At 32.3% G+C, this 27,466-nt stretch overlaps 1 protein-coding gene across 1 annotated transcript in view; it reads right to left on the reverse strand.

The window, feature by feature from the left end:
• Positions 1-27,466, reverse strand: part of LOC130668095 (PH domain leucine-rich repeat protein phosphatase 1) — an 86,364-nt gene that overhangs the window by 31,294 nt on the left and 27,604 nt on the right. The window contains exons 3-5 of the mRNA XM_057470167.1: positions 19,190-19,343; positions 13,185-13,319; positions 6,576-6,841 (exon numbers count right to left, since the gene is read on the reverse strand). Of these exons, the coding sequence (XP_057326150.1) occupies positions 6,576-6,841; positions 13,185-13,319; positions 19,190-19,343 (555 nt within the window). The remainder of the gene's footprint in view (positions 1-6,575; positions 6,842-13,184; positions 13,320-19,189; positions 19,344-27,466) is intronic.

The raw sequence follows: 27,466 nt of genomic DNA on the forward strand, positions 1-27,466 counted from the left end.
TTTCTCATCAAAGACTCGTGTCTCATCATCATGTCTCTTGTACTTTATATTAAGCTTTTTGTGTGTCTGTTTTTCGTTTTAAATCGCTGTTGTCTGCGGCTACGAGAGGTTCTTGACGTCAACAGCTAATATTATAAAATAATATACAATTTACATAATATATTCAAATATTTAATGTTTCTTTACCATAAGGAAATTTTTTTTATTTTACTAGCAGTCGCTGGCCTCAGGAGTTCATGCAGAAATTTGAGAAAAATGATTTACAATTATTGCACTTAAATTTATAAAAATAAAATAAAGACCCGCTTATCAAACATTACTCTGGTAAAATGTGTAACATGAATACATTAAAGTGTCCTTGCATAACTACAGACGATAATTTATATAAACATGAAACCCGGAGTCGTAATTCATCTACGTCACGTTCTAAATTTCCGTTGTTGTATGCCAGTATGGGACCAAACAATAATATTTAGCAAACAAACTGATTATTTGGTATTTTAATGACCAGGAAAAATAATATTTACTCATGTCGTATGTTTGCTTAATTTAATTTAATTAACCTAAAACATATACTCGATTAATTTACCGCGATAATGTGAATTTAAACATAAATATGGACGTTAGTATATTAATATGGGTTTGATGGCTTTCGGGAACGAACTTTATTAATTTGGATGTATAGATTATCATTAGAGTCCCTGATGAATGTGGGCGGGCTTTTGAAAAGTTTAATGTATGTCATACATTAATGTTATGGATGCGAAATAATCCGGTGATTGCCGGTAATATTTTTTTTCGATGGAATGAAACTAAATTGCTTTTGCGGGACACAGTCAAAAAAGGCTGGAAAACCTTTGGGATCATGTGGAACGCAGTTATTATGGAGGATTGATTTTATTTCGTGTAATGACCAGCTTCGAAGATACGAAGTCAAGATCCGGGCTGATGACACTGTCCATGCCTTCCTATGAAGAGTGACCTGTAACTTTGCTCCTGTTGGGACTAACCTATTACGATATAAACGTTTTTCGTTCATTATGATGTCCTCTAGTAGGGAAACCTCGAAAGAGTCCTAAGATAAATTTATTTTTTAAGATCAGACCTCTATGAGGATAAGGTGGAGATGGGTGGAGATGAGGCTGTCCATGCCTTCCTATGAAGAGTGACCTGTAACTTTTCTTCTGTTGGGAATAACTCATCACAATATAAACGTTTTTTGTTTATTATGATGTCCTCGAGTAGAAAGGACCTTAAAAAGTCGTAATAAAAATTTATTTTTTGAGTTCAGACCCATTTGAGGATAAATGAGGATGAGGCTGTCCATGCCTTCCTATGAAGAGTGACCTGTAACTTTGCTCCTGTTGGGGTTAACCTATTACAATATGAATGTTTTTTGTTCATTATGATGTCCTCTAGTAGGAAAACCTCAAAAGAGTCCTGAGATAAATTTATTTTTTGAGTTCAGACCCATATAAGGATAAGGTGGAGATGGGTGGAGATGAGGCTGCCCATGCCTTCCTATGAAGAGTGACCTGTAACTTTTCTTCTGTTGGAAATAACTCATCACAATATAAACGTTTTTTGTTTATTATGATGTCCTCGAGTAGAAAGGACCTTAAAAAGTCGTAGTAAAAATTTATTTTTTGAGTTCAGACCCATTTGAGGATAAATGAGGATGAGGCTGTCCATGCCTTCCTATGAAGAGTGACCTGTAACTTTGCTCCTGTTGGGACTAACCTATTACAATATGAATGTTTTTTGTTCATTATGATGTCCTCTAGTAGGAAAACCTCAAAAGAGTCCTGAGATAAATTTATTTTTTGAGTTCAGACCCATATAAGGATAAGGTGGAGATGGGTGGAGATGAGGCTGCCCATGCCTTCCTATGAAGAGTGACCTGTAACTTTTCTTCTGTTGGAAATAACTCATCACAATATAAACGTTTTTTGTTCATTATGATGTTCTCTAGTAGAAGAAGCCCTAAAAAGTCCTAAGACATATTTATTTTTTGAGTAATCGACGTCGGGCAGATAACCTGCGCACGTATTTCCAAAAAAGTAGCCTTTAGATTCCTTTTTATGAGGGCTCAAACGCCTCTGGGTACTTGTAGAACGTGATCATTACAACAAAGTGTTTTTATTTTTCATGAAATACGCAATTTTCGTTTCTTATCTCCCGAAAAAAAATAAATCAAAAAAATTTGTCAAAAAATTATTTAATAAATTCTCAACTTGTACATACTGAGACGCAGAATAAATAATAGAGTACTTATAGACTGTTGGATCGAAAAACTTGTGGCAAGTTAATTTGATAGAGTGTAGAGTAGAGTAACTTCCAGGGGGATAATCGTGGCTATAAATCATAAGGTTGTTATTTAGCTAATATCGCTAATGTCCTGTGAGACTGTGGGGCCACCTGCGACATCGCAATATAATATCTTTAAACGTGTGAGTTTTTCCGACGTAGTCCTCGTCCTCAGTCGCCGGAACGTACATGTTAACTATAATGCGTCCCCACAGAGTGAATAAATAAAAAACTGCTCCAAGAAAAATGAAAGCTTCTTAATTTAACTGACCAATAAATAAAACTTTAACTTTTATTTTATTAATGTCCTTTTTTGCGGCCCAATGAAAACCCAAAAAACTCAAACTATATCATAACCAAATCCACAGCCGTGTTTGTGGTCTCATTTTTTCGCGCCCGAGATCATTTTAAAAGTGTATTTATAACTTTTATGTTTAGCTAGAGACTATAGGGACCTTTTCCACCCGCTTTACTCCGGTATTCGAATATTAAACCTTCCCGCGGTGGATTTTATATCACGATATTTGAAATGTCGTTACGGTTGAGATATCAAAGTATTTTATCTTTTGAGTCTTTGAGAATTTTTCCTTTAGAGCTTTAAAGGTTTTTTTTTTCCGCACAGCATCTTCTTGTTATATGTTTATATCTGAAGGAGTCTGTCGTATTCAGACTCCCATGTTTCAATTTATTGCGTTGCAAAAGTCTATTCGGTACCTAAATTACTGTTGGATACATCTGTGTCGCCTACAGGCACGAGATGTATCAAGTTATTTATTGAAAATCGGAAAAAGATTTCCTATCGATTATTATTTTCCTCAGACATTTATTATTATTAATTTCCACGGTTCCTATTAAAAAATATTTCCAATTTTTCTATTCATTTCGTGAAAAAAAATCGGTCTGTCAGTTGACCCTGCGGGCCAGCCCCAAAACTTCCCGCTGTTTTCGAGCTCGTTGAGCTCGCAAATACTTTTGTATGCCATTGTTTTGTAAAAAACCATTTTTTAGCATTTCCTTCTTCCACGATATCTCGCGAATGAATTAACCGATTTTGATGGTTGAGGTGGCAATCGACGCGTTTTATCAATTTCTGAAGCTGATCAAATTTTTAAATTGATTTATTCAGCCGTTTTTGAGGAATTTCAAAAAAACCAAGGAAAAAATTTTTTTTGAATTCTTTCGTCAACGATTTCTCTTGAACGAATGAACCGATTTTGATGGTTGAGGTGGCATTCGACGCGGCTTATAGAGTTTTAGAGCTGATTAGATTTTGGAATAAATCCATCAAGCAAATTAAAAGTTATCCAAATAAAACATTTTTGAAAAAATTTTATTTTTGAAATATCTCTAAACGCACCCTACCGATTAAGTTCAAATTTTTACGGCTTCAAGACATTAACAAGCCGCGTCGAATGACACCTTAACGATCAAAATCGGTTCATCCGTTCAAGAGTTATGAATATTTACATACATACATACGTACGTACGTACACACATACATACACTCGGACATGATCGTGAAATTAGTCAGGATAGCTTCCTAGGACCTCGAAACGTCGACATCTGATGGAAATTCGATTTTCGTAAATCGGACCGAAACCAATAACTTCCCGAATTTTTGAAAATTTACAATTTTCTTAGCGGGAAGTTAAAAATTTGTCTAGTATAAATTTTTTGTTTAATCTTTCGAGGATGAAAAAATCTCTGGCGAAAAAAAAATTCCAGCAAATGGACGAAAAAAAATCAGACGAAAAATTTTAAACGAAAAACCAGCGGTTCCCGCAATAAAAAACTATGAATAGTCATGGCAATATTTTTTTATGACAATGTATCAATTAACGTGAATCCGCATTATACAATTTAAAAGAGATTAACCGAGCAACAGCTTGGTTTTTAAAAAACCGAGAGATTTTCAGTCTGAATCGTTTCAGCGCAAACGAGCGTATTTACGACTTCACCTGTCTGACCGCCGTCCGATTCATTGCTCTGCGTCCACACACTTCTGTCCTTTAAAACTGAAACGCAACACATCAACATCCACACCCACACCCACATTCACATCCACACTCACATTTATATGAAACAAAGCAACCAAGAGTTGACGCGAGTGTTTACACGCCTCGATCTGACGATTTATCACTTCAAACGATTACTGTCTCTTTGATGACACTTTTTTAAAGTTAATTGTCGTCTCTATTAATCATACAATAGCTTCGCACTACTTACATTCAATTTGCCTCCCAACCTCTTTTTAAAAAAAATTTTAACAAAATACTTTTCCATCCCTTTATGTCCTGACATAAAACTGTCAAACGAATTTCCATTTGATGAGAAAAATAAATGGAAAAAATAAAATTACAGAGTAACCTATTGGGCTTTTTGATCTTCAGGTCAAAAAAAATTTTTTCCTCAACTTGGTATTTATTTAGCGGGTGTTTTTTTAACCGAGTATTCGTTAAATAAAACTCTGGATAGAATGAAATTTTATTTTTCAAAAGAAAGTCCTGTAAAAATAGCTTGGGAAGAGGAGCACACATTTGTCGGACGTCCGCACTCTACACACGAAAGCAATATCTTTCCAGTCGATATGTTCCACGTCCAGCGGCAAATGACGTGGCAGCATTCGCTCCCCACTGATGTGTAATAACTCTGGCCATTTTGTACTGTTTTTTCAGAGCGTGACAGAGCGATAAGGGAAGTGAGAAAAATTTGACTGGATGGTTGGAAACTTTGTGAGACAAGTGATAAGTGATAAGCAAACCGTCTACTTTAGTTTGGAAACACGGGGCTCGGGCACTGGATTTTTAGATTAAAAAAGATAAACATTTGCATGCAAACCCCTTTTTTTTACGGGCTTTCATTGTTTTAATGCTCAGTGAGTGTTAAGCGGGAGTTTTCATTTAAGAGATGAAACAATTCCGAGCGGAATTACTGAGATGACAAAAGTTTGTGTGAAATCAGGACTCGGGTCTATCTAAGAGATCTCGAGTTCAGTCCACTGAAAAAGACCGAGCGTGAAAACAGTTGAGAGTTTAAAGAATATACGCAACAGTTGGTAATTTTCTTTTATCGTCCGCTTAAAATAAAAAAAAAACCGCCTTTTTTTAAGGACTCATTGATAAACATTAAATTTGAATAATAAATATTCTGGTTTAGATTTCGCGCGCAAACGTGTCCCCTCGTATTTTACATATTTTCAAGTCTATTATTCACGGGTTTGACTGATAAACAGGCAGAGGGTTAGAGAAATTTTGTTAGCGCGGGAAAAATTTTTTTTTCAAATACCACACAGTACTTTTTAACTTCCCGCTAAGAAAATTGTAAATTTTCAAAAATTCGGGAAGTCATTGGTTTCGGTCCGATTTACGAAAATCGAATTTTCATCAGATGTCGACGTTTCGAGGTCCTAGGAAGCTATCCTGACTAATTTCACGATCATGTCCGAGTGTATGTATGTGTGTACGTACGTACGTATGTATGTATGTAAATATTCATAACTCTTGAACGGATGAACCGATTTTGATCGTTGAGGTGTCATTCGACGCGGCTTGTTAATGTCTTGAAGCCGTAAAAATTTGAACTTAATCGGTAGGGTGCGTTCAGAGATATTTCAAAAATAAAATTTTTTCGAAAATGTTTTATTTGGATAACTTTTAATTTGCTTGATGGATTGATGCCAAAATCTAATCAGCTCTAAAACTCTATAAGCCGCGTCGAATGCCACCTCAACCATCAAAATCGGTTCATTCGTTCAAGAGAAACCGTTGACGAAAGAATTCAAAAAAAAATTTTTCCTTGGTTTTTTTGAAATTTCTCAAAAACGGCTAAATAAATCAATTTCAAAATTTGATCAGCTTCAGAACTTGATAAAACGCGTCGATTGCCACCTCAACCATCAAAATCGGTTAATTCGTTCGTGAGATATCGTGGAAGAAGGAAATGCTAAAAAATGGTTTTTTACAAAACAATGGCATACAAAAGTATTTGCGAGCTCGAAGAGCTCGAAAATGTATTCACAATAATGTTTTCGAGCTCAACGAGCTCGAAAACAGCAGGAAGTTTTGGGGCTGGCCCGCAGGGTCAACTGACAGACCGATTTTTTGGTAATACAGCGTCTGAAAAGGGTAAAAATTTTTTCAAATCGAACCCCATCGAAGCGCGGGTGGGGGATAATCTTCTGGTTCGTGTAAATAAAGTCTTTGAGGAGCACACAGGGGGTGATAAAAATTGAGATTTCATGATAACGATTGAGGTGATATCGGACGTACCTGTTTGAGCCAACTGCGCCAGAGATCGCGATCCCAGGGATGGTGGAAGCCCAAGTAAAGATGTCTAGTTTCGCGATGATGTTCTTGTTGTTGATGTCTTGACTCCCCGTGGTGCTGAAATTGCTCAGAGTCCTGGTGGACCTCCTGCTGGTTGTATATCCTCGGGTACCCTGTGACGCGCAAAACGAGCTTGCCCAGTCGTGATGGCGCATAACAGACCGCACCGCCTTGCAGTTCTATCCATTCTGGCCGTGACTCCGGACATCCTGAGTGACAAAAATTTTTTTATTCCCGCGTTAGCTCTACTCCAATCCAGTTAATAAATAAATACATAAATGTCACAATATCCAGTCGAGTGGTCAAATTTTTATTACTTAAGTAGTAACATTTCATTTTAGTCCGACGTTCCTTTATCAGAATTTTCGCGCCAATCAGTAGGTCGACTAATTAGATAGTCATACATTTATTATAATAAATAAAAATTTGAAAGTAAATTTTAGGCAGACAGAAAAATCGTCAAATTGTGAAAAATATTTGAATTTTTAGTCTATACAAATTTTGGTTTTTGATGATTTATTCATATATCCATAGAGCGCGACTAATATAACGTTATTTTACTTTCTGAAATATATATGAAATAGAGTGAGCGTATGCCCCCACATGCCATCTTCAACCACTTATCAACAGATATCTAGTATTACCATTATTATTCAACGCGATCGTATTTCTTGTCGTTTGAGATGACATTTTTCGATCTTGGGTTTTATTGTATGGCATAAGAAGAAGGTGAACGTATGTCTAATATATATATATATATATGTATTCATATGTGTGCATAAAAATGTCTGTCAAGTCTTAGAATTTCGAATCCGCTTGATAAAAAAATATGATATAAATCTTTCGCGAAATAACTTTTGTCAGTGTCTATTTTCTAGTTTTTCTTTATTTTTTTTTTTATTTTGACAGAAAAAGTTTTTCCATAACGAGTCTTGCATACTAGTATCCGGATACAGAGCGAAATGTTTTTAACAAAATCGTCACAGATGGTTTCAAGAGCTTTCTCCTGTGGATTTTAAACATAAACCAACACGATATATATGTATATATAAATAAATATATAAAGTTTGTAAATTTGAATTTAAATGTTCATTACGTGAATTAGATTGCATAATTGCTTATAAATGCACACGTTTTGCAAAGTTTGTTAGATAAAAAAAAAATATATATATATTTTAGTGTAATAACAATTTGTACGAGTTTATAATTTGGGATGGATAAATTAAATGCCGAGTCATGATGTAGTAAACTGATGACGCCAAACATAAATCAGGAATCTCGCTATCGAGTTTTAGTGAGCATTGGCCTGTGATGAGTAATATTTTGGAAGAACTGTGAATTCGACTGAGAGAATTAACGTCCATGTACTCGTATTTTATCGTTTTATTTACATGTTATATATTTACTGGTATATATATATACTCTGTGACCTTGACAAAAATTATTTTTATATTTAAATAAATCATTTACTTTCGAGATAATGAAATATTTTTTAGATAAAATTTTTATTTATATATGTTATTATTTAAAAATATATGATAATTTATGTGACTCGAAAAAGTATGTCATTGTCATTGTCACAGAACGTATTCAATTGCAGTTGCAATTTATTTTTTTTTGGTACATGAAATATGGCTGGTTTTCACTGGAATTTTCAATCTTTTTGAAAAATTCAAAACTGAGCTTACAATCCAAGTGCAATTTTTCAATATATTTTTTAACGTTTCCATAAAAAATGGAGCCAGCGAACGTAGAAATTATTGATAGAGACCACCGGTATGCGCGAAAGTCGAGAACGGAAGGTCGCCGGTTCGATTCCCGCTCACGACATTTTTTTTCCGAAACCCTCGTTTTCCCAGTGCGCACATGGGAAGATTCTAAAAGATTTTACACAAATTACGCACAATTTTTAAAAGTTTTCTGTAGCAATAATATATTTTTTTTTAAATTTCAATAAATCCCAAAATGACATTAAATTTATTATTTTTGTAAAAGTAGGAATTTCCTCAATCGAAAATTCCCGAATTTTTTTATCAAAACTGCGTGATCTATATCTAACTCTAGCGAGTTAATTGCATCAAATTTAATTTGTTTTTGAGTTAGTCTAAAATTAAATAAATTTAATACTCGTGTCATTATAAAAAAAAAAAAAAAAAAAAAAGACAGCCAACGCAAGTAAACGCATTATCAATATAATAGCGCTGTCTATTTATTTAACAAGTCATTTAAAGACCTATACATATATACATGTATGAATACACATGTACATATATTTTTTATTTGTTTTTTTCACAAAAGATTTCAAAATAAGTACCATATTTTTTCTACCGCAGTACAACGTCATTAAAATTTCATCATCGATCATTCGATGGTTTTTATGTCATAAAATTTGTTTTTTCCATTTATTTTTATCACTCGTTTTTTTACGACGACCAATTAAAAGGAAAGCTACAAATAACGCCTTTAGTTTGAGTACCTCCGCATTATAGAATAACTATTTCAAGCAGGAGAGCACAACTATGTTTACCGAGTACGTATAAAAATTAGTTTAAATTAAAATGAATTTCTACTCTCTAATAAGTGGGGGTATCACTCGCCCAAGGCTCGCGGTGTCAGTGCCCTCTAAAAACATTTAAAATAAATTTCTAATTATTATAAATTTAATTTTGTTTAAGTAAATCATCATTTTTCGTCTCTACAATGCTAAAGTTATTAATAATTTTATTCGTCCAATGGGGACTCAATGCGCTAAGAAACTCGACGGATGAGGTAATGTCGAATACTTATCACAAATTTATTATCACCAAGTTTTATTTAATGGGCTATAATTTAAGCTAGACTTGATTATTTTTATATATCAGTAGTTTTTATCAGCTATTAATATAAATTTATATATATTTAAGTGTCACGGATGGCACGGACCTCATTGCCATCCTCACTACTACTGTTCAGGCGGATTTTTCCGCGCCGGAAACTGCCTCAAACGTCCACCTTTCGAATGGTCCGAAGTTCAAGTACCAGGTTAATTAATTTATTAATAATCATTTTCTATAACTAAATATATCGTAGTTTCAAATTAAAAATTTTAAAATAGATTATTTTTTATCAGTTCATTACTTATGTAACTATTAATACATTTAGATAAATTTATAATTAATATATAATAGAAATTCGACGGCATATGTGTAATCGCCGTATCTGACTAATCGCTTACGCATTAGTTAATCAGCTGGCAGAAAATTTTTGTAGTTAATGACGTCAATCAAGTATATATATTTATACAAATACATATAATATATATATATATATGAACATTTAATATATATATATAGCTCATTATTTCATCATATCACTTTGAATAATTTCACCGGCCAAATACTTGAGGTTTAAAAATTTTTAAAAATCGTTAATTTAAAAAAAAAAAATGTTGAAATTACTATTAATTATTTTACTAATTGGACTAATTACCCTGGTAACTGATTCAGTGCAACGACCATCTGGATCGGTAAGTAAAAAAAAATTTTTTTTTAATTTTAATATTTTCAAAATTTTTATTTAAAAAAAAAATTTTTTTTTTAGTCGCTTTGCTATGGAGGATTTTTTTTTGATGGAAAATGTTTTAGGAGATATGTTCCTACTATTTTCATTGCAATGAAGGGATAATTTTTAAAAAATTCAAATAATAAAAAAAAAAATTTAGTTTTTTTGAATTATTAAATTAAACGATTTTTTTTAGGCGATAGTGATAACTGATAGTAATAAATAAACCCGTTAAGAGTAATAATAATATTGTATGAGCTGTAAAAAAAGTGATAATGAGCTTAAAGTAACAAAAAGTCGGATGACAACGAGTGTTTAATTTAAAAAAAGGTTTATAAAATAAACAAAGTTATTAAAAGAGTGTAAGCTGAAAAACACGGGCTCCGAGCGGATAACAGGCTAGTATTTTATTTAGTCTTGCTCTGGGTGCAATTAAAACTTTTTGGTCGTTCGTTGTAGGCTGAAACATTTCAGTCTCATTATACGCTGGCTAAAAACTTGCAATATTATTTTAATCTGTCTAGATTCTTTGCTGATCAAATAAACTAGCTGTTTTACTGTATTTCTAGATTGATAAGATGGTTTGTTACTCGACTGTATTATGTATTATTGTCGCAGGTATTATTTGTCAATTAGTCGTTTAATCAAAATTTTGTAATTCTTATTTATTTGTAGTTTAAATATTTATGAATAAAATTATTATAATTATGACGATTTTCGTTTGTTTTATTGAACTGATGTGAAAATTAAAATGTAATTTACTTTGAGTTTTTACGAGGCTCAAAAAAATGTTTTTTGTTCTTATGAATATTTGAAAAGATTTTTAAAACCAGAAAACTATTGAGCGAAGCTTGATCAAATTTTAATATAATTGTAGCTCGAAGTCCTCTCTTCAAAATGAGACCAATGGCGAGTCTTAATATCAATAAGTTTTCAAGTTATAAATTTTTAGAGTTAAAAAAAAAAAAATCAATTCCCTAAAAGTTGCAATTTTTTATTTTTTGATTCTGTTCAAAATTCAATATCTCAAAAACGACTGATCAAATCCCAATGAACCCAAAATGAAAATTGTAGCTAGAGGTCTAAGCTTCAAAATTAGACCCGCAACGTTCCTTAATAATCATAAGTTTCCAAGTTATAAATTTTCAAAGTTAAAAAAGAATCAATTCCCTAAAAGTTCCAATTTTTTATTTTTTGATTCTGTTTAAAATTCAATATCTCGAAAACAACTGATCAAATCTCAATGAACCCAAAATGAAAATTGTAGCTAGTGGTCTAAGCTTCAAAATTAGACCTACAACGTTCCTCAAAAATAATAAGTTTCTAAGTTATAAATTTTCAAAGTTAAAAAAAAAAATCAATTTCACCAAAAATTCAAATTTTTATGTTTTTGACCAGTAAATCTTCAAAATATTATTTATTTTCTACATACACATTAATATTTGCCGTGAAATAAAAAAAATGTAATTTTTTATTGAACGAAACTAAAATTTTTGAACTCCGATGCTAAATTTTTTCTTCCATGTATTGATTTTTGGAGGAGCAAAACCAAAAAAAAATATTTTTCGAGCCACTTATATATTTGAAAGTAAAAACAACAAAGGATGTTACTTTAAAGCGACAGATAAAAGCAATCATCTTTTATTTATTTGTCTTTAAAGTTTCTAGCCACTAAAATTGAAGTTCCAATCACAGTAATGGACAAAACGGTTATATAACTTGCCCCTTATTTTTATTTCCTTATTCCCAAGTACATTTCTTAATAAAAAAAAACTTGAGCCGTATAATAATGCCTCCATTTGGTTTAGTTTAAAACTCTTGACACTTGAACGATTACGCGGACGATCATCAAGATTATGAGATTGAAAGGGTGAAGTGGTAAGGAGATAAAAAATCAAGTGGTTTCTAACCACTGAGAAATGATGAGGTTTTAAAAAAAATATAAATAAATAAGAACCCGCAGTTTAGTCGAGCTGAATTAAATTTTAAAATGCCACAATTTTTTAAAGCGAAACGCTCTCTTATATATTGCCAGTGATTCAGCAATAAATACTGACTCCCGTATTTGTATATACATAAAAAAATATATGATTCACGTTTGTAGGACGGATTCAAGTAGCTAAAAGTTTCCGAGCACTCTGGTTGATATTACGATTAAAGTTATTCAATCCAATGAAAAAAACCTGAAACGAATACGACGCGGAAAAAGTATTGAAAAATAAATTTCATTGAAAAATTTATATGCTCGTTTTGCGAAGCTCTATTTTTTTTTTAAGGCATAACATAATAGCGGGAACTTTAAAATACGAAAATATTGCATGGCAATGAAAAAAATGTGTCAGACATTTTTTTCGTTGACTCAAATGTTTGCTTTCACGTTAAAGGTGTTTATTTAATAGCATTTGAATGTACTTTTTTTATCCTTTGAATTTTTTATCAATGGAGTCGAGGTTATTTTGTATGGAAAAAAATTACTTATTTTTTTAACGGGGTTCGGTATATAAAGAATGGTAGAAATTTGACGATCGTAAGATTTAATTTGATCCCCGACACGTAATTTTAGTAAAAAAAAAAACATTTTTGGAAAAAATTACGTTTAGAGAACAGCCGCGAAAAGTTTGGGCCCGAAATTTTCATAAAATGAATTAAATTTAAAAAGAAAGAAATTTAAATTTTATCATCCCCTTTCGTCCCTCCCTTAAATAAAAAAAAAGGTTTATAAAACCCGTCATTCCCAGCTTTGAAAAAATTTATTTTATTTCATACTTTTCATAAAAATCGTTCAAATATTTAAAGCCTTCTCATGAATGTTTTATAACGGTCGCGAAAAAAATTAAAATGTCAATAAAAAAAATACGTTTGTACATAAAGTAACGGGCTCAAGAAATTTTTCAACTAAAAAAAAAAAAAAAATGACAGTTTACAGCTTATAAAAAAACGTCGCAATGTGTCTTTATCTTTCGGATCGTTTACTCTAAGGGATGGACCGGATATTCTATAGTTTATACTTACCGGGATAGAGAAAAAGTCTGGATCCTATGACAGCCAGGACACGTTTTTTCCATTGTGGAAAAACAAGACCCTTTAGCACAAGGACGTTGCCACAGCGGCTGTGTCCCGTTAAATCTTTATGCGGCTCAGTCGGACCTGCAACGCAAATAAATTTAAAAAAAATTATGTCATTCAATAAAAAATAAATGGATCCAATTATAAAATATATATTTCCATTATTTATCTTACAAGTTCCAGTTGTTTTAAACTCAACGTCGGTACTCTGTTTCGCTATATATTTATTTACTTATATAACTCCTATATAAGTGTTTAGTTTGCGCTGGGTAAAACAAGAACAAGTAACAGAAAACAGAATGGAGACCAGATGACAGTTTACAGTTAGTGTATTACGGGGACGTATATTTATAGTTATTGTCCTTTTACAATCCCACTGTCTCTTTTTCTCCTTCTCATTGTCTTTGTCTTTATTTATCCCTTTACGCAGGCTAACTATACAAGTACTCGTTGTGCGACGTCACTAGACACTTAGAAAATACAAGATTTACTCCTATTTACCTTAATGGACAATGAAATCATCGGTGTGTTAATTAATTTTATTTTCCTCACTGTCATTTAATTAATAACTGACTTTCTTTTAAATTTTAATTAAAATTTATTTTTTTTTTGCACACCATTGGTGTGTATTTTTTTGCACACCCATGATTTATTCATCACTCAGTGTGTGCTTCATAATATAACAAAAAATATATATAACTACAGTCATAACAATGTTCTGATGCAAAAAAAATTGAGGTGTGCATTTTTTTTACCGTAAAAAATTTAGGGGAGGGTGGGGCAAAGCGGCCCCCCTAAGCCAATTATTATTTTTTGTGGCTTTCAACCATAAGATCACTTTACTTTTGTCCTATTTCGAACAAATTTATGGACATTTTGCCAAAATTCTGAAAATTTTTTTTTTTTTTTTGTGGGGCAGAGCGGCCCCCTTCAAAAAGTGATAAAAAAATTTTTTTTTTTCGTTTTTATTTTTTTTAAATTGTTTTCATCATTAAGAATGTATTTCTTTCTCTTGACAACTATTTTTGGTTTTATATTACTCGAAAAAAATTTTTTAAAGCGTAAAAAATCGTTCACTCTCGATTACCTTAATTACTAATTGTTATTTAATAAAAAAAAAAAAATCAATTCTATAATTTTACTTTATTTCAAAAATTTATCAACTAAAAAAAAAAATTTAATTTTTATAAATTTTTAGTGACCAAATTTACCTCTTACATAGAGAAACGGCCGAAAAATATGAAAAAATAATTTTTTCGGAAGTTTCGGCTGGTCCATTTTGCCCCAGGTGTTATGCGTAGGGCTAGAAATGTGGAATTATAATAATTTTTCTTTAATTTGACGATAAAAATATGAAAAAATCACTTTTTCAAAATTTTGGGCTTGTCCATTTTGCCCCAAATGTCATGCGCAGGGGTAAAAAATGCGCAAACATATCGGATTTATAATTAGTCGAAAAACAAAAAATTTTTTTTTTGGTCAAAATTTCAGGGGGGCCGCTCTGCCCCACCCTCCCCTATGTCAAATTTCTATGCTCTGCAAATTTACAACAGTAATTTTTTATCTGTAATTTTTTATAAATGGATTTTTTTTTGTTACTCTGAAATTTTGTTTTTTTAATTCAAAAATTTGTATTCCCTCAAAAAAATATACATTACGGGTGTGCAATATTGTAAGTGGTTTTTGTAAGCCGGTGTGTTAAAAATTGACATACAACATAAGTACATATGGTATGTGTTAGATATTTAGAAACAATATAAAGCGAAAACTTCTCACGTAGTAAACGTACAAACTTTCCAGCTTTATCCAGTGATAGAACCCAGCTTCTCTCGATATTACAACTTCCTCATGGGGCGTAACATTAAAGTTGCACATATCGGTATACCTTATAAATATGTTTTACAAGCAGATAAGTGAAATTGCTTTTCCGTGAATTTTTATTTTATTATCTGTTCAATAAAACAAATATAGCCCCCCCCCCCCCTAATTAACTCTTGGAAAAATATTTTTTATTAATAGATTCGATAAAACATTCATTGACTCGACGACTTAAATGTCGGGAAAATTAATTGGACACTTAAATAATGAGTAATAAGTAAATTAATTTAGTCACTCTTGAATCAGTTCAAATTTAGTAAGTCAATTAAATATATATACATTTAATGTTATATATTAATTGTATTGATCGACTTCACTTATTAGTGGCAGCTTTGCTGACAAATTTAAATTGTTAAGTTCAATGAAATATAAATAATTTTGGTTATTTTTAGCCACTCTGATAAAGAGCGACTTTCTCTTCACTTATGCAACACTGAGTTATACAAACTTTGAGAATGTTCAAGTATGTATGTGGAATGAAATTAAAATTTGATAGATAAATTATTATTTCAATGAAATTTATCCACTGTACTTAAAATAAATAATGATTTTTATCGATAGTTACATTATTTACAAACTTTATTTTTAAGTCAATAGAGTAATTTCTATAAGCGAGCTCATCATAGGAAAAGTTTAAGCCATAATATAAATTATGAAAACTTGGGAGCGAAAACTTTTGAAATAGTGCTGATAATATTATTTTATATGAAAAATTAAACAGTAACGAGAGTCGAAAGTTATGATTTTTAAGATATCGAGGTTGAAAAATTTATTTCCTTGATTTTCCTATTCATGGAAATATAAAATTTGAATTATTTGGTTTTAGTTCCAAATCATCCGCTAGGTGGCCTATGATCCAAATCATCTCACACTTGGAGTAATGAGATGATTTGAGGAAGTTATAAACCACGCAGTGAGATGAGATAATTATAGCAAAATATGGTCCCCAAGTAACTGGTGAATTTTGATGGAACATAAATGGCTTGTGTATAGTAGTTAATATCCATATCGCATTACAATCGTCATAGCTCCAGGAAACTTCATATTTAACCACAATAATCGTTAACGACTGTGCCTAGGAATTTCACCGTCTGAAAGTTGTCCGGAAGTCATGAAAGGGTCGTATAGTTTCCGGCAAACGGCATAACGCTCGGCTAAATCCAAACGTTAAATGCCGATTACTATCCCATTCCCAACTAACTTTACTTCTCTCTCCCACTTATGTTCTTCACCCACACCATCCACCCCCACACTCACATCTATATCTGATTTCCCCCGCCCCCTCTCACCTCATCTCTACCTCCACCTGGTTTCGCGCAGTTTCAATCAAAACTTGAGCTCGTTACTGACAATACCACTCGTGTTCCTTCAGCCGATTCGTTATGCCAACAAAGTTATAAAAAAAACTTTTAATCACTCTCGAAATATTTTCTTACTTACGTCCCCAAAACCTGCTAAGATTCATATAAAACATTTATAACTTAATCCTACACTGTAAAAAGAGCGGTGTTAAAAATGGACTCATTTAAACTGCGCCCGGTGTCAACATGAAATTACACAGGTGTAGGAGACGTAATTCGGCGGTGTTAAAATACTGGTGTAAAAGCGGAGTAAACTGTGTCCGCTCAGAATATGAGTTTTGCGAAGCTTATAAAACGCAAAAAATATTTTGACACACACACACGCACACACATATGCACACATTCCCAAAGTAAAATATTTTAACACCGGAAAATTTCTTTTAACACCGGTAAAGAATATTTACACCGACGGCGGCGTTATTTTTACACCGCTTTCGGGGTTAAAATTTAACACCGCCAATTTTAACATCTACACCACTTGGACTTATCTTGGTGATTTTTTTACAGTGTACTAAAAAATATCTCATCATTTTTTTCCGTTACATTAAAATTCAAAAATGAAATCCTCATAAATGCGACCGTTAGTATAATTGTATTGATAACATCAAAGGTTGATAGATCGGCGCATATCCATCACAAACAAGGGAAAACACCCAAATACATTTGAATTTAATTTGATACAGTTACATTTGTATATTATTCACACAAAGAGAATGCATTTCAACTGGATCGTACTTGCGCTTCAGTTTGATCAAAATCTGCTCTGATTTATCCTATTCCTTCTATTCATCACTAGTGTCCTCTCTACATTATCAATTCTATCCACAAGCTGCTATATTGTGTTACATTTACGCATGAATCGATCAACAAAATTACTCGCGAATGAACCTAATGAGTAGCGAACTTACTGTTATTATTACGATGCTGCATTATTTGTCATTATGAATAGAAAATAGCATTCCGGAAAAAGGATGTCTATTGTTTTGGTGGTCATCCGCTTTTTTTATTTATTTTCAAATACACGGAGAAATTATTCGCGTTTGAAATGTTATGGTTTCATAGTAAAGCCAGGCTATGTTGGACACTCGCAAAAATTAAAATAAACACATGCAGAAATTGTTGTAACCATCGAAAATTTTACTACGGTCATGGTAATTTTTGCGTGTGTTTATTTTCCGTGTACTGTCTAGTTGTTTTTGATATTTTTTCAAAACCACATTTGCAGTATTTTATTTTTTGCTAACATTTTTTTTTTACAAAAATTTTTTTTGGTCACCGCGTTTCGATGAATTATTTGATACCCCGAGAGGCCGTGATAGCTATCGCGTATTCTCAATATCACTGGCATTTTAATCGGACAAATGGAAAGCACCTACAATATATATGTATGTATATATGTATATATAGATATACATAGGGATAGATTTTTTTTTAACGTATAGATTTACTCGTGTGAATTTTGCTGGATATGAATAACATTCTGGCCATTAATTTGGAGAAAAAACGATCGTTATATTCATGCTATTTTTTTTTATTTATTTCAACCGAGTCCAATAAAATTAGAAATATCTCGGTGTTTTTACCATGGGCGTCGAGCATTTGTTCCGCGTTGTAACAAACAAGTGTTATAAATTTAAGTTATGAGTGTTGTTTTTTTTTTGGAGTTTATTGTTAAATTTCGATGAAGAACGTTTTGAAATTTGAGAGCGCGAGCGGGAAATTTTAAACAACATTTCGACAGAGCTTAATAAACGCTAGTTGATGGAACAATGTTTATAAATTAGCGATCGACTTTTGCATGGGCTGGCAAAAATGTATTTCATTAATCGGGTTTTTCGGGGAATTAAACCTGATGGCAACACCCGATACCATTCGAATTGGCAGTTTTCCACGTCACCCGAATTCACTGGCCTCCGTCATTTTTATGCGCTTTTATTGATATTTTTATTTATGTATATCGTGTTTATTTGTTAATACACTGATAGCTATATTTTATTATCAGTTTTGATACTGGAACATTTTAATTAGTTTTTTAAAAAAGCCGCCAACTGTGAACATAAATACTTTTTTAAAGCCCGCGAATTTTTTTCAATTTCAAAAATCGGTGATAAAAATAAATAAAAGTCATTATGATTTTTCAAAACAGTCGTCAAGTTTCAAAAATTTTTCGCGCTCAAATTAAAGGCTCACTATTCCACGATAATTAATAATGTTTTGGACTGTCAGAAATTTCAATAATAAGGAAAGTAATTGCCAGCCATATATATATGAATAAAAAATGGTTTTTTTGAATACATAATTTAAGCGCTTCTTTAGCCAACTAACTGCGAACAGTTGACCCAAGTTTAGTTGTATAAAAAGAATTCACCTCCACGATTTGACTAAACCACATTTGAATAATTCAATATTCCAGTTGCGAACTAACCTCACCTTGAAATAGACTGTCGTATACTTTTCTCAGCATTTTATTTTTTTCTGTCACTGGATTTTATTTTAAAACTAGCGTAAAAAAAATATTTAATATTTTACTCGGAACAATAAAATATTAAGAGAAAAATAAGTCGGAAATTCGCAGGTCGGAGTCTCATAATTTTTTTTTTGAGTGACAAAAAAAAGTTAATTCGTCTTTATAAATATTTTGAGGTAAAATAATTCGAGCGGAATAGTGGATTTAAAATTTAATGGTGTCGCTGTAAGGAGAGTGTACAGTACCTATATGAAAAGCGATGAGATGACGTAGTTCGGGGTCTACTCCGAGACGTGCTCGCCTCGAAAGTTCGTCGTAGCCGAGCAGCTTCAGAAATTCGTCTTGATGTTCGAGTGGTCGTTCATCTGGTGCCATACGACGTCCCATTTCTCCGCCGTACTGTATAACAAAAATTGGATTACTCTATAATATTTTTTTTCTCCTTTTTCTTTTACTTTAGTTTATTTTTTTCTGAGCATTTGCGGGGATTATATAAAGCAGATAAATAAAATGATCTAAAGAGAGGCAGAGTATGCAAACGCAGCGTATTTTAATTATTTGTAAATTGTATGATTACTTTTGTTGATATTTGTTTAACAAAAACCGATTGCTTTATCCAATTTCATGGATACTGGCCTACAGTAACGAATTTTACCATTGCCAGCTGGGATTAATAACAACGATCTCCAGATAATTAAATTTTTATAGTCAAGAAATTTTTCATTGATTCTATTATTTTTTTATTTCAATAATTCGGCAGTCAAATTTATTATGTTTATATTTAATCAGCGATGTCATTAAATTTGAGAGATAAATATACATTGTATGTAATGAATTGAAAGGTAATTTAATTCTCTACAACTTTGGTCTCTTCAAAAAAATTCAAAAGTTCAAAATTACCGCCGCTTAAATGACAAAACAAATTTTTGAACTTTTCAAAAATTTATCGTTACATTTAAAATCGATTTATCTTCTAAAATATCGATCCTACGATATTTTTTGTAAGGTCTAAAATTGTAGGAAATTTAATTTGCTACAATTTTGATCTCTTCAAAAAATTTCATAAACTCAATAGTTAAAGAGATAGAACGTTTACAAGAAACGCAAGCAATTTTTCGATTTTTCAATAACACGAAAAATGAGATCTTGTAGAAATAAAATTTCTACTTTCTCGATTGTGCCATCTCTATTATAATATAACAATAAATCAATTCTATAAAGTTATATTACATTACATCAAATAAAATCATGGGTATTACAAAATCCCAGGGAGCGCGTAACTTCCACTCCATATAAACCGATTGGGTTCTCTAATAATAAATCCTCGAAAAGTTTCCATTCGGAAAGTCACAAACAAAGGTCTATTAATTTAATCATCATCCAACCGAAATCCCCTTACTCCAATACTACAGACTATTTCCAATCGGCGATCACCAATCACCGATCGCCGATCGGCAATCAGTTTAAAAGTTTTAAACTTTTTCATAATTTAACCATTTTCCTTAAACTTTTGGTAGCAATTAAATAAAAAAACCAATTACAAACTGATCATTAACTCGGATGATCAACATCGTTATGAACTCTTGTTAAAAAAAGTAAATTTAAAGTTATCCTGAAAACTTTATCGAAAGTGACATTTGTCGAGTTTATGAACCCGAGAAACAAACTGACCGTCTTACTTCATAAATCCCGGGAGTGTTGCTCAGTAATTATGAGAACTCATTACACCCTCAACTCCTTCTTGAATCGACGGTATTAAGCGGATTCTCAAGAGAATTCAGACATGATTGGTATAGATGGGCACTCGATCAGCTCTTCTATCATCTGCCCAATCATACAAACCGACGGTTCTTTGCAGAAATATATTTATAACTCATTAACACGTACTCTCTGAAGTCCAGTTTGGGTATTCGCAGTCAGAGGAAGGATTAATTGCCGTTGGGTTTGTGTGTTGTTTGTCTTTGACCGATAGGAACTTTGATCATTCAATTCTGCACCTGACACAAGTCTGTCTGTATAATGTTTGCTCTGTACATTGTAGATCAAAAATTTATTTTTGAACTCTTTCTTGTTCTTTTTTTCAAAGCTTTGAGCAAATTGAGCAAAGTGAGAATGTTGAGGTTCATCAGAAAAAGTTAATAATTATAAAGGCGAATAAATTTTAGTAAGAAACCTGAAAAATTTGAGGTGAAAAATGTTGAAAAAAAAAATGATTTTGAAAATAAGCCTAGAGCATAAAAAATTTTGGCCAACTTCCATCTTTATTAGAGTAAAATATCGGAAATTGATTTTTGATTCATTACTTATTTAAAATTTCTACACGAATTTGAATCCTACAAAATTAGATGACGCAGTAGTTTTATAAAATATCAATATCTGTAAATGTGCTGCATATTTGATTTCTCATGCATATTCATTTCTCTGATTCTGTCAGGTTTCAGAATTCAATGTCATTAAATCCTGCTATGTCATTAAATTTTCCTCCTCATTATAAATTTAACGTCACTAAAATTAAGCTCGCAAAGTTAGAAATTGCTCTCTCATTACATTCAACATGAGTAAATTTTTAATAAACTTCTTTTTTTATAAAAAGGAAAAATGAAATAATTAATTTATCAAGTGGAGTAAAAAAGTCAACAACTCGGATCCGGTATCTAGTCCGGCATTAAATTCCATTGGGAGAGTAAGGACTTAAGACAGTATTAGGGCGGATGAAATTTAGTTGGAAAAATAACAGGATGGGTTGATAATACGGGATTCGTACACGCGTGGACTCTTGAAGTTTATTTTCCGAGTGTGATGAGAAGCTTAAGCTCACTCGGACCAGACGCTATACTCTTATATACGAGTTCTTTAGTCTCAAGATAAGAAAAAACAGCTTTAAAATATCTAATTAAGCTTAAGAAACCTAATGAGCTGGGGCTTTAGCTTCAATTCGCCCTTTCTGCATTCATATAATACATGACCTGCAAGGCTCAATGACTCTTCTACATCCTCGGAATTTGTTCTTAAGGCTAAAATAATACACTCGCTACTAAAGAATTATGATTTTTATTGTCTCCTTAAACAAAACAACTTCTTTCTTACATTCAACAAAAGAATTTTTTAGGTCTGTTGACTTTTGCCGTCAGGATTTTTTTTTTTTATCAAATGAAATTTTGACAACTTGCCTTATTTTTCAAATTTATCACGCAATAATATTTTAATTAAAATCCTGGCGGACTGAGGTACAAATTTCCGAATCCATAATCGATACAAAAATTTTGAAAATGGCGGGGTGCCGATCAGCTGGAAATTTTTTTTTAAATTCTGAATACCGAATTTTTTAGTTCAGAAAATGATAAAATTTTGAATTTCCATGGAAAATTAATTTTTTTTTGAATTTTGGGAAAATGAAAGTCTCAAAAAACTGCAAATTTATTATTTTTTACAAAATTTGTAATATAATTTCAAAGTAAATATAAAAAGAAAATTTCAAAAAACTTTTTTAATAATCAGACTTCAGGCTATAAAATAAAAATAATTTTTCCCGTAATTTCGTAAATGTAAAATTTTAATTTCAATAAATGAATAAATAAAATAATTTGCGTGACATAAAATATTTAAAACAATAAATTTAATCCATTTTCCATAACAAAGAAAATCAGGGAAAAAGATTTTTATGCTGATGGATTGAAAATAAGTACAAAAAGGTCGAGCAAAACATAAATATTTTTTTATATGAATAACAAACGAACTCAATGTTATACAAATGTAAAATATTTCTGTGCATGCTGTGAATTATTAAAAACAAGTTTCTGCTCATCAATACCGTCAATTGAACCAAAAACACGTATCTATCCAATCGAATCGAATTTTTAATTTTTCTCCTCTACATGCCCGACAGAAATCATTCAACGAAATACTTTCTAATTATAGTTCCACAATTTATTGCATCGATTGTTTTCCATTTCACCCAAACTTGATATTTATATAAACGAATGCTCGAAACTGAAATTCGCTCGACCAGTCCGCTGCAGAATATCAAATTTAAAACTTAAATTGTTCAACAAAGTATCTAAAGATATATATAATGATAAAATATAAGATAGAAATAGCGGGTACAGAAGAATGTCGCGAACAACCGCGTAATTTGACGGGTAACTGACAGAAAGATCCAACGAATTGTAAGGGCTTTATCTCCGAGGGCAAACACTAACCTCACTTTTTTTTCTCTCTGTCCATTGTTCCCATTATCATTATTTCTACTATTCTATGCCACCGTATTTCATATTTTATCCGGTATCACTTTTACACTCTAATTATTTCTTGCAATAGAATTTCAAAAAGTTGTATGTTAACATTTCTTTAAACTTAAATTTTTTCCTCATTCTTTTCTTTCCTTTCATAAATAAAAAAAAAAAAATTTCATCCGTAGTAAATAAAATTCTCCAAGTATTTTTTTTTTTTTTTTACAAGGAAGGATTAATCAAGTTTTTTGATTAATTCAATATTCTGTTGAAATTATAAAAAGTTTCTGGACTATTTTTATTATTTTTATTTCGCATTGACTTTTTACCCGGGAACTTACTTCAGTCATACAAAGAAAAGAGCCTTCAGAATATAAATTATTTTACAATCTGGGTTACGAAGTAAAACAATTGTCAAGTATTTGAATATATCTAGAGCATTATTAATATGGGAGCCGTCAATTATTTTGAGAATCAACTCGGTATTGAGCGAGAGTCTGATATTTGAACATGTGCGAAGTAAAATTACATAGCGGCCTTGGGTTATTTTTCTACAGCTGGTGCTCGTACGAGAAATTTTCTTTCTATTTTAATCTAAAATATTCACCTCCGTATTATGAGAGTGCACGTGCCAGAGTAGACAAAGTGGAATTGTGTTCGATGCACCTGTCACGGTGAAAGACACCGCGTCGGCAGGTGTCGGGCCTTCCTTCTTGCTGCCTTGGCTCGTTAAATGTTATATCAAGAGCCTAGTCTAGATATGTATTTATGTTGTGGATGTTGATGCACGTAGATGTGTATATATCAATGTGGTAGGTAACTAAGACCTAACTGTGGTGAATGAAACACGCGAAGCCCTTCATGGATATCTCGCATTTGGTATTGTTGAGAATCTACATGCCTACCGAAGGCTTTCCATTATTCTCGCAAGGGAACGTGACTTGAAAGAGCCGTAGCAGTCAAGTTTCATAGCGAATTTCACACGCGAATCGTGAGGTTAAAAAGTTTCTTGCACATACTTTTACTTGAGCACGCTTATCTCTGTCTTATAGATTTTTTGTCACACTATTACTTATTTTCTTAATTTAATGTATCATGAAACCTCTAGTAACTTTACATTATTTTTTTAAGACACGGCCCAAAATAAGGGCAGAGGTGGAATGAAAGACTTCTTGGTCAGAGAAAGGGTTGAGGGATAAAAAATTACTGTGGGTTTATTTGAGGAAACTTTGGGGGGTCCATTCTCCCCTTCTTTTGGATAAGATTTAAATTTTCATATTTTCGGGTGACGATTTTTAGACACTGACCCATTTTCTGTCTTCATGGGCTGGAGTTGCAATTGATTTTTTTTGGAGATGAAAGCCCTTGGAAATTTCAAATTAAATTTTTTTATCAGCCATTGATGTAATTTAACAACTGGGAAAATTGTAAGTGGGTCGAGTGTCGGTAAAGCAGTTTGTCCGAAAACAAGTGCACTTGTCGCGTTGTATCGTTAAAAGTTTTTAAGTTGCGGGTTGATGAGTTGATTCAACGACAAATTTAGCGTCATCAAGAGGCATCTTAACCTCTGGCCGGGAAACCCGGTAAAGCTAACCAGGAAAATCCTGTTCCGAGATTGGAATAACGTCTTATCACAATAGACGGTTAGGTGGTCGCGCGTAGTTTTCGTGACCCAGATCGCCCCGAGGATATCGTTTGAGATTTACTCGGTCTAAGCTTTGCTTGATGGATAAATGAAACGAGAACTTGAATTCGAGGTGCACTCAAAGTTCTTACGCGATATACACTACTTGTTATTCATTCATTCATTCGTTACACTATTCATCCTACTTAATGACCTTAACGATCTTGTTATGCAATGTCTTTGTGGGTTTTCGCTCCGCGAGGCTTTTGTTAACAAATTCTACGGCTTAATCACTTGTTTCACAGAATATCTTGTTCACTGCTTTTACTTTCAGATAATACGCCTGTAATTTTACTTAATTATTTCAATGTCTTGTATTTGTTTACAAAGAAATCGTTTGATCGAGTAATTTTATTTCGAATTTGCTTTAAAGCTATTTGAAAACAGATAATTCACGTAAATAAGTATTATATTCGATGAATAACATCTTCGAACAATGATTTACATTAAATTTCACAAGAAATATTTTCGAATTTCATGATTTTCCGAATAAAAACCTTTGTAATTCATATTTTCATGATTTTCCGAATGACAGTCTTTGAACTTAACATTTTCCGAATGAAAGTCTTTGATATTCACATTTTCATGATTTTCCGAATGAAAGGCTTTGATATTAACATTTTCATGATTTTCCGAATTAAAGTCTTCGATATTCAGATTTCCATGATTTTCCGAATAGAAGTCTTCGATATTCAGATTTCCACGATTTTCCGAATAAAAGCCTTCGATATTCAGATTTCCATGATTTTCCGAATAGAAGTCTTCGATATTCAGATTTCCACGATTTTCCGAATAAAAGCCTTCGATATTCAGATTTCCACGATTTTCCGAATAAAAGCCTTCGATATTCAGATTTCCATGATTTTCCGAATAGAAGTCTTCGATATTGAGATTTCCATGATTTTCCAAATAAAAGTCTTCGATATTCAGATTTCCATGATTTTCCAAATTAAAGTCTTTGATATTAAAATTTTCATGACTTTCCGAATTAAAGTCTTTGAACTTAAAATTCTCATGATTTTCCGAACGAAAGTCTTTGAAATTCACATTTTCATGATGTACTGCTAATTTTTCTGAAATAATAATTACAGTGAACTACTCGAAATTTCGCAACAAAATTTTTTCCGCTGTTTGAAAAGTTGAATTCTCGAAAAAGTGAACAAACGAATACATTACAAAGAAAAAAAAAGTAAGTTTAATATACTATCTTATAAATCACACGAGTGAATAATGGTATCTGTACGATTGGTTTTTAAGTAAAATCTAAAAGCGTCGCGTCAAAAGACTCTATCATCAAAAGAAAGCTTCTCCTCCCGGATCAGAGAATGCGACGCGCTTTGGATATCTAATCTCCGCGATTTCCACACGAGCGTATTCATCCTCGAAAATAAAGTGATCGAAGACGAATGATCAAGACGCCCAAAGTTAAGGAAATGCATCCTCCTATCCCAAAGGGAGCTTCTTTTCCCCCTCTCCTCTCCACTCCCGTCACTTTACTCCTTTTATTTAAGTTTTTTTGTCATAAAAATCTCGGGCTAAGACCTCAATGCTCTAGAATATCCACCCAGAGATACTTTACAGTTATATCCATACTCGTCTCGCGGCGCCCGCATAACCTCTTGCATTCTCAATGGGCTTTAAAATCATCAAAGAAAAATCTTTTCCCTCTTTTCCTCTTGACAGTTTGCTCGAGAAATCGAGGGCAGCTCAAGCCCGGATATAATTTTCTTTACGGTTCTATGTTAGTTTTAACAAAAAACAACTTTTTCTTCGTCAGCGCACGTTGTGGAGTTTTCCAATCAGATTCTTCGCTCAAGTCGTCCGTGGCTCGTTAGCGCAAGCCGCAGCCATTACTTTTACATTTTTTTTTATTTTTTCTACAAAAACCACCCGCGTGGTTCGGAAAAACTTTTCCTAGTAAGTCTTTCTTGTTCATTATCTTTAAAAAATTATTTCGTTTTCATAAATTTTTTTTTTCCAACCAGAACTTTTTCACCGAGCTCTCATCCGCTTTTTTATTCACAACCAATTGTACTATTGTATCCAAGTTTCCAATCTTATAACCATCCTCAAAATCACGTAATGCTCAGAAGAACTTGAATCTGCATTCAAGTGTCCTCTTACTAGTTATTGAATTTTTTAAAATAACTATCGATTTCCTATCGTCATCTGGGTCACTAGACACCATCAATGGAATTATATATAATATAACAAATAAGATAACAATGATCCTTAAATTATTCATGCGTTATTAAATTCATTTTCTCTTGAATTACTGAAAATAAATTTAATATTTCTCGCAATTTATACCTTCAATTCATTAACTTATTAAATTACCTCCTACAGGGAGAACCGAAAAAGGAAAAATTACAGAAAATCTAAGAAAAAGGGCGAGTTGGCCACCCGAATTTTTTTTTTTTTCTGAAATCACAATTTTGAATATTTTTATATTGCAAGGGGTAAAATGGTCATTTACTGAAAAAAATAATCGCTAGCTGCTAGCGATAGTTTTCTATAGCAGCTAGCGATTTTTAATCGTTAGCTGCAAGCGATTTTTTCGCTAGCTGCTAGCGATTTTTTCGCTATGTATATATACATTTGGCCCCACT

Source organism: Microplitis mediator, chromosome 5 (genome assembly GCF_029852145.1).
Source record: "Microplitis mediator isolate UGA2020A chromosome 5, iyMicMedi2.1, whole genome shotgun sequence".
Lineage (NCBI taxonomy): Eukaryota > Metazoa > Arthropoda > Insecta > Hymenoptera > Braconidae > Microplitis > Microplitis mediator.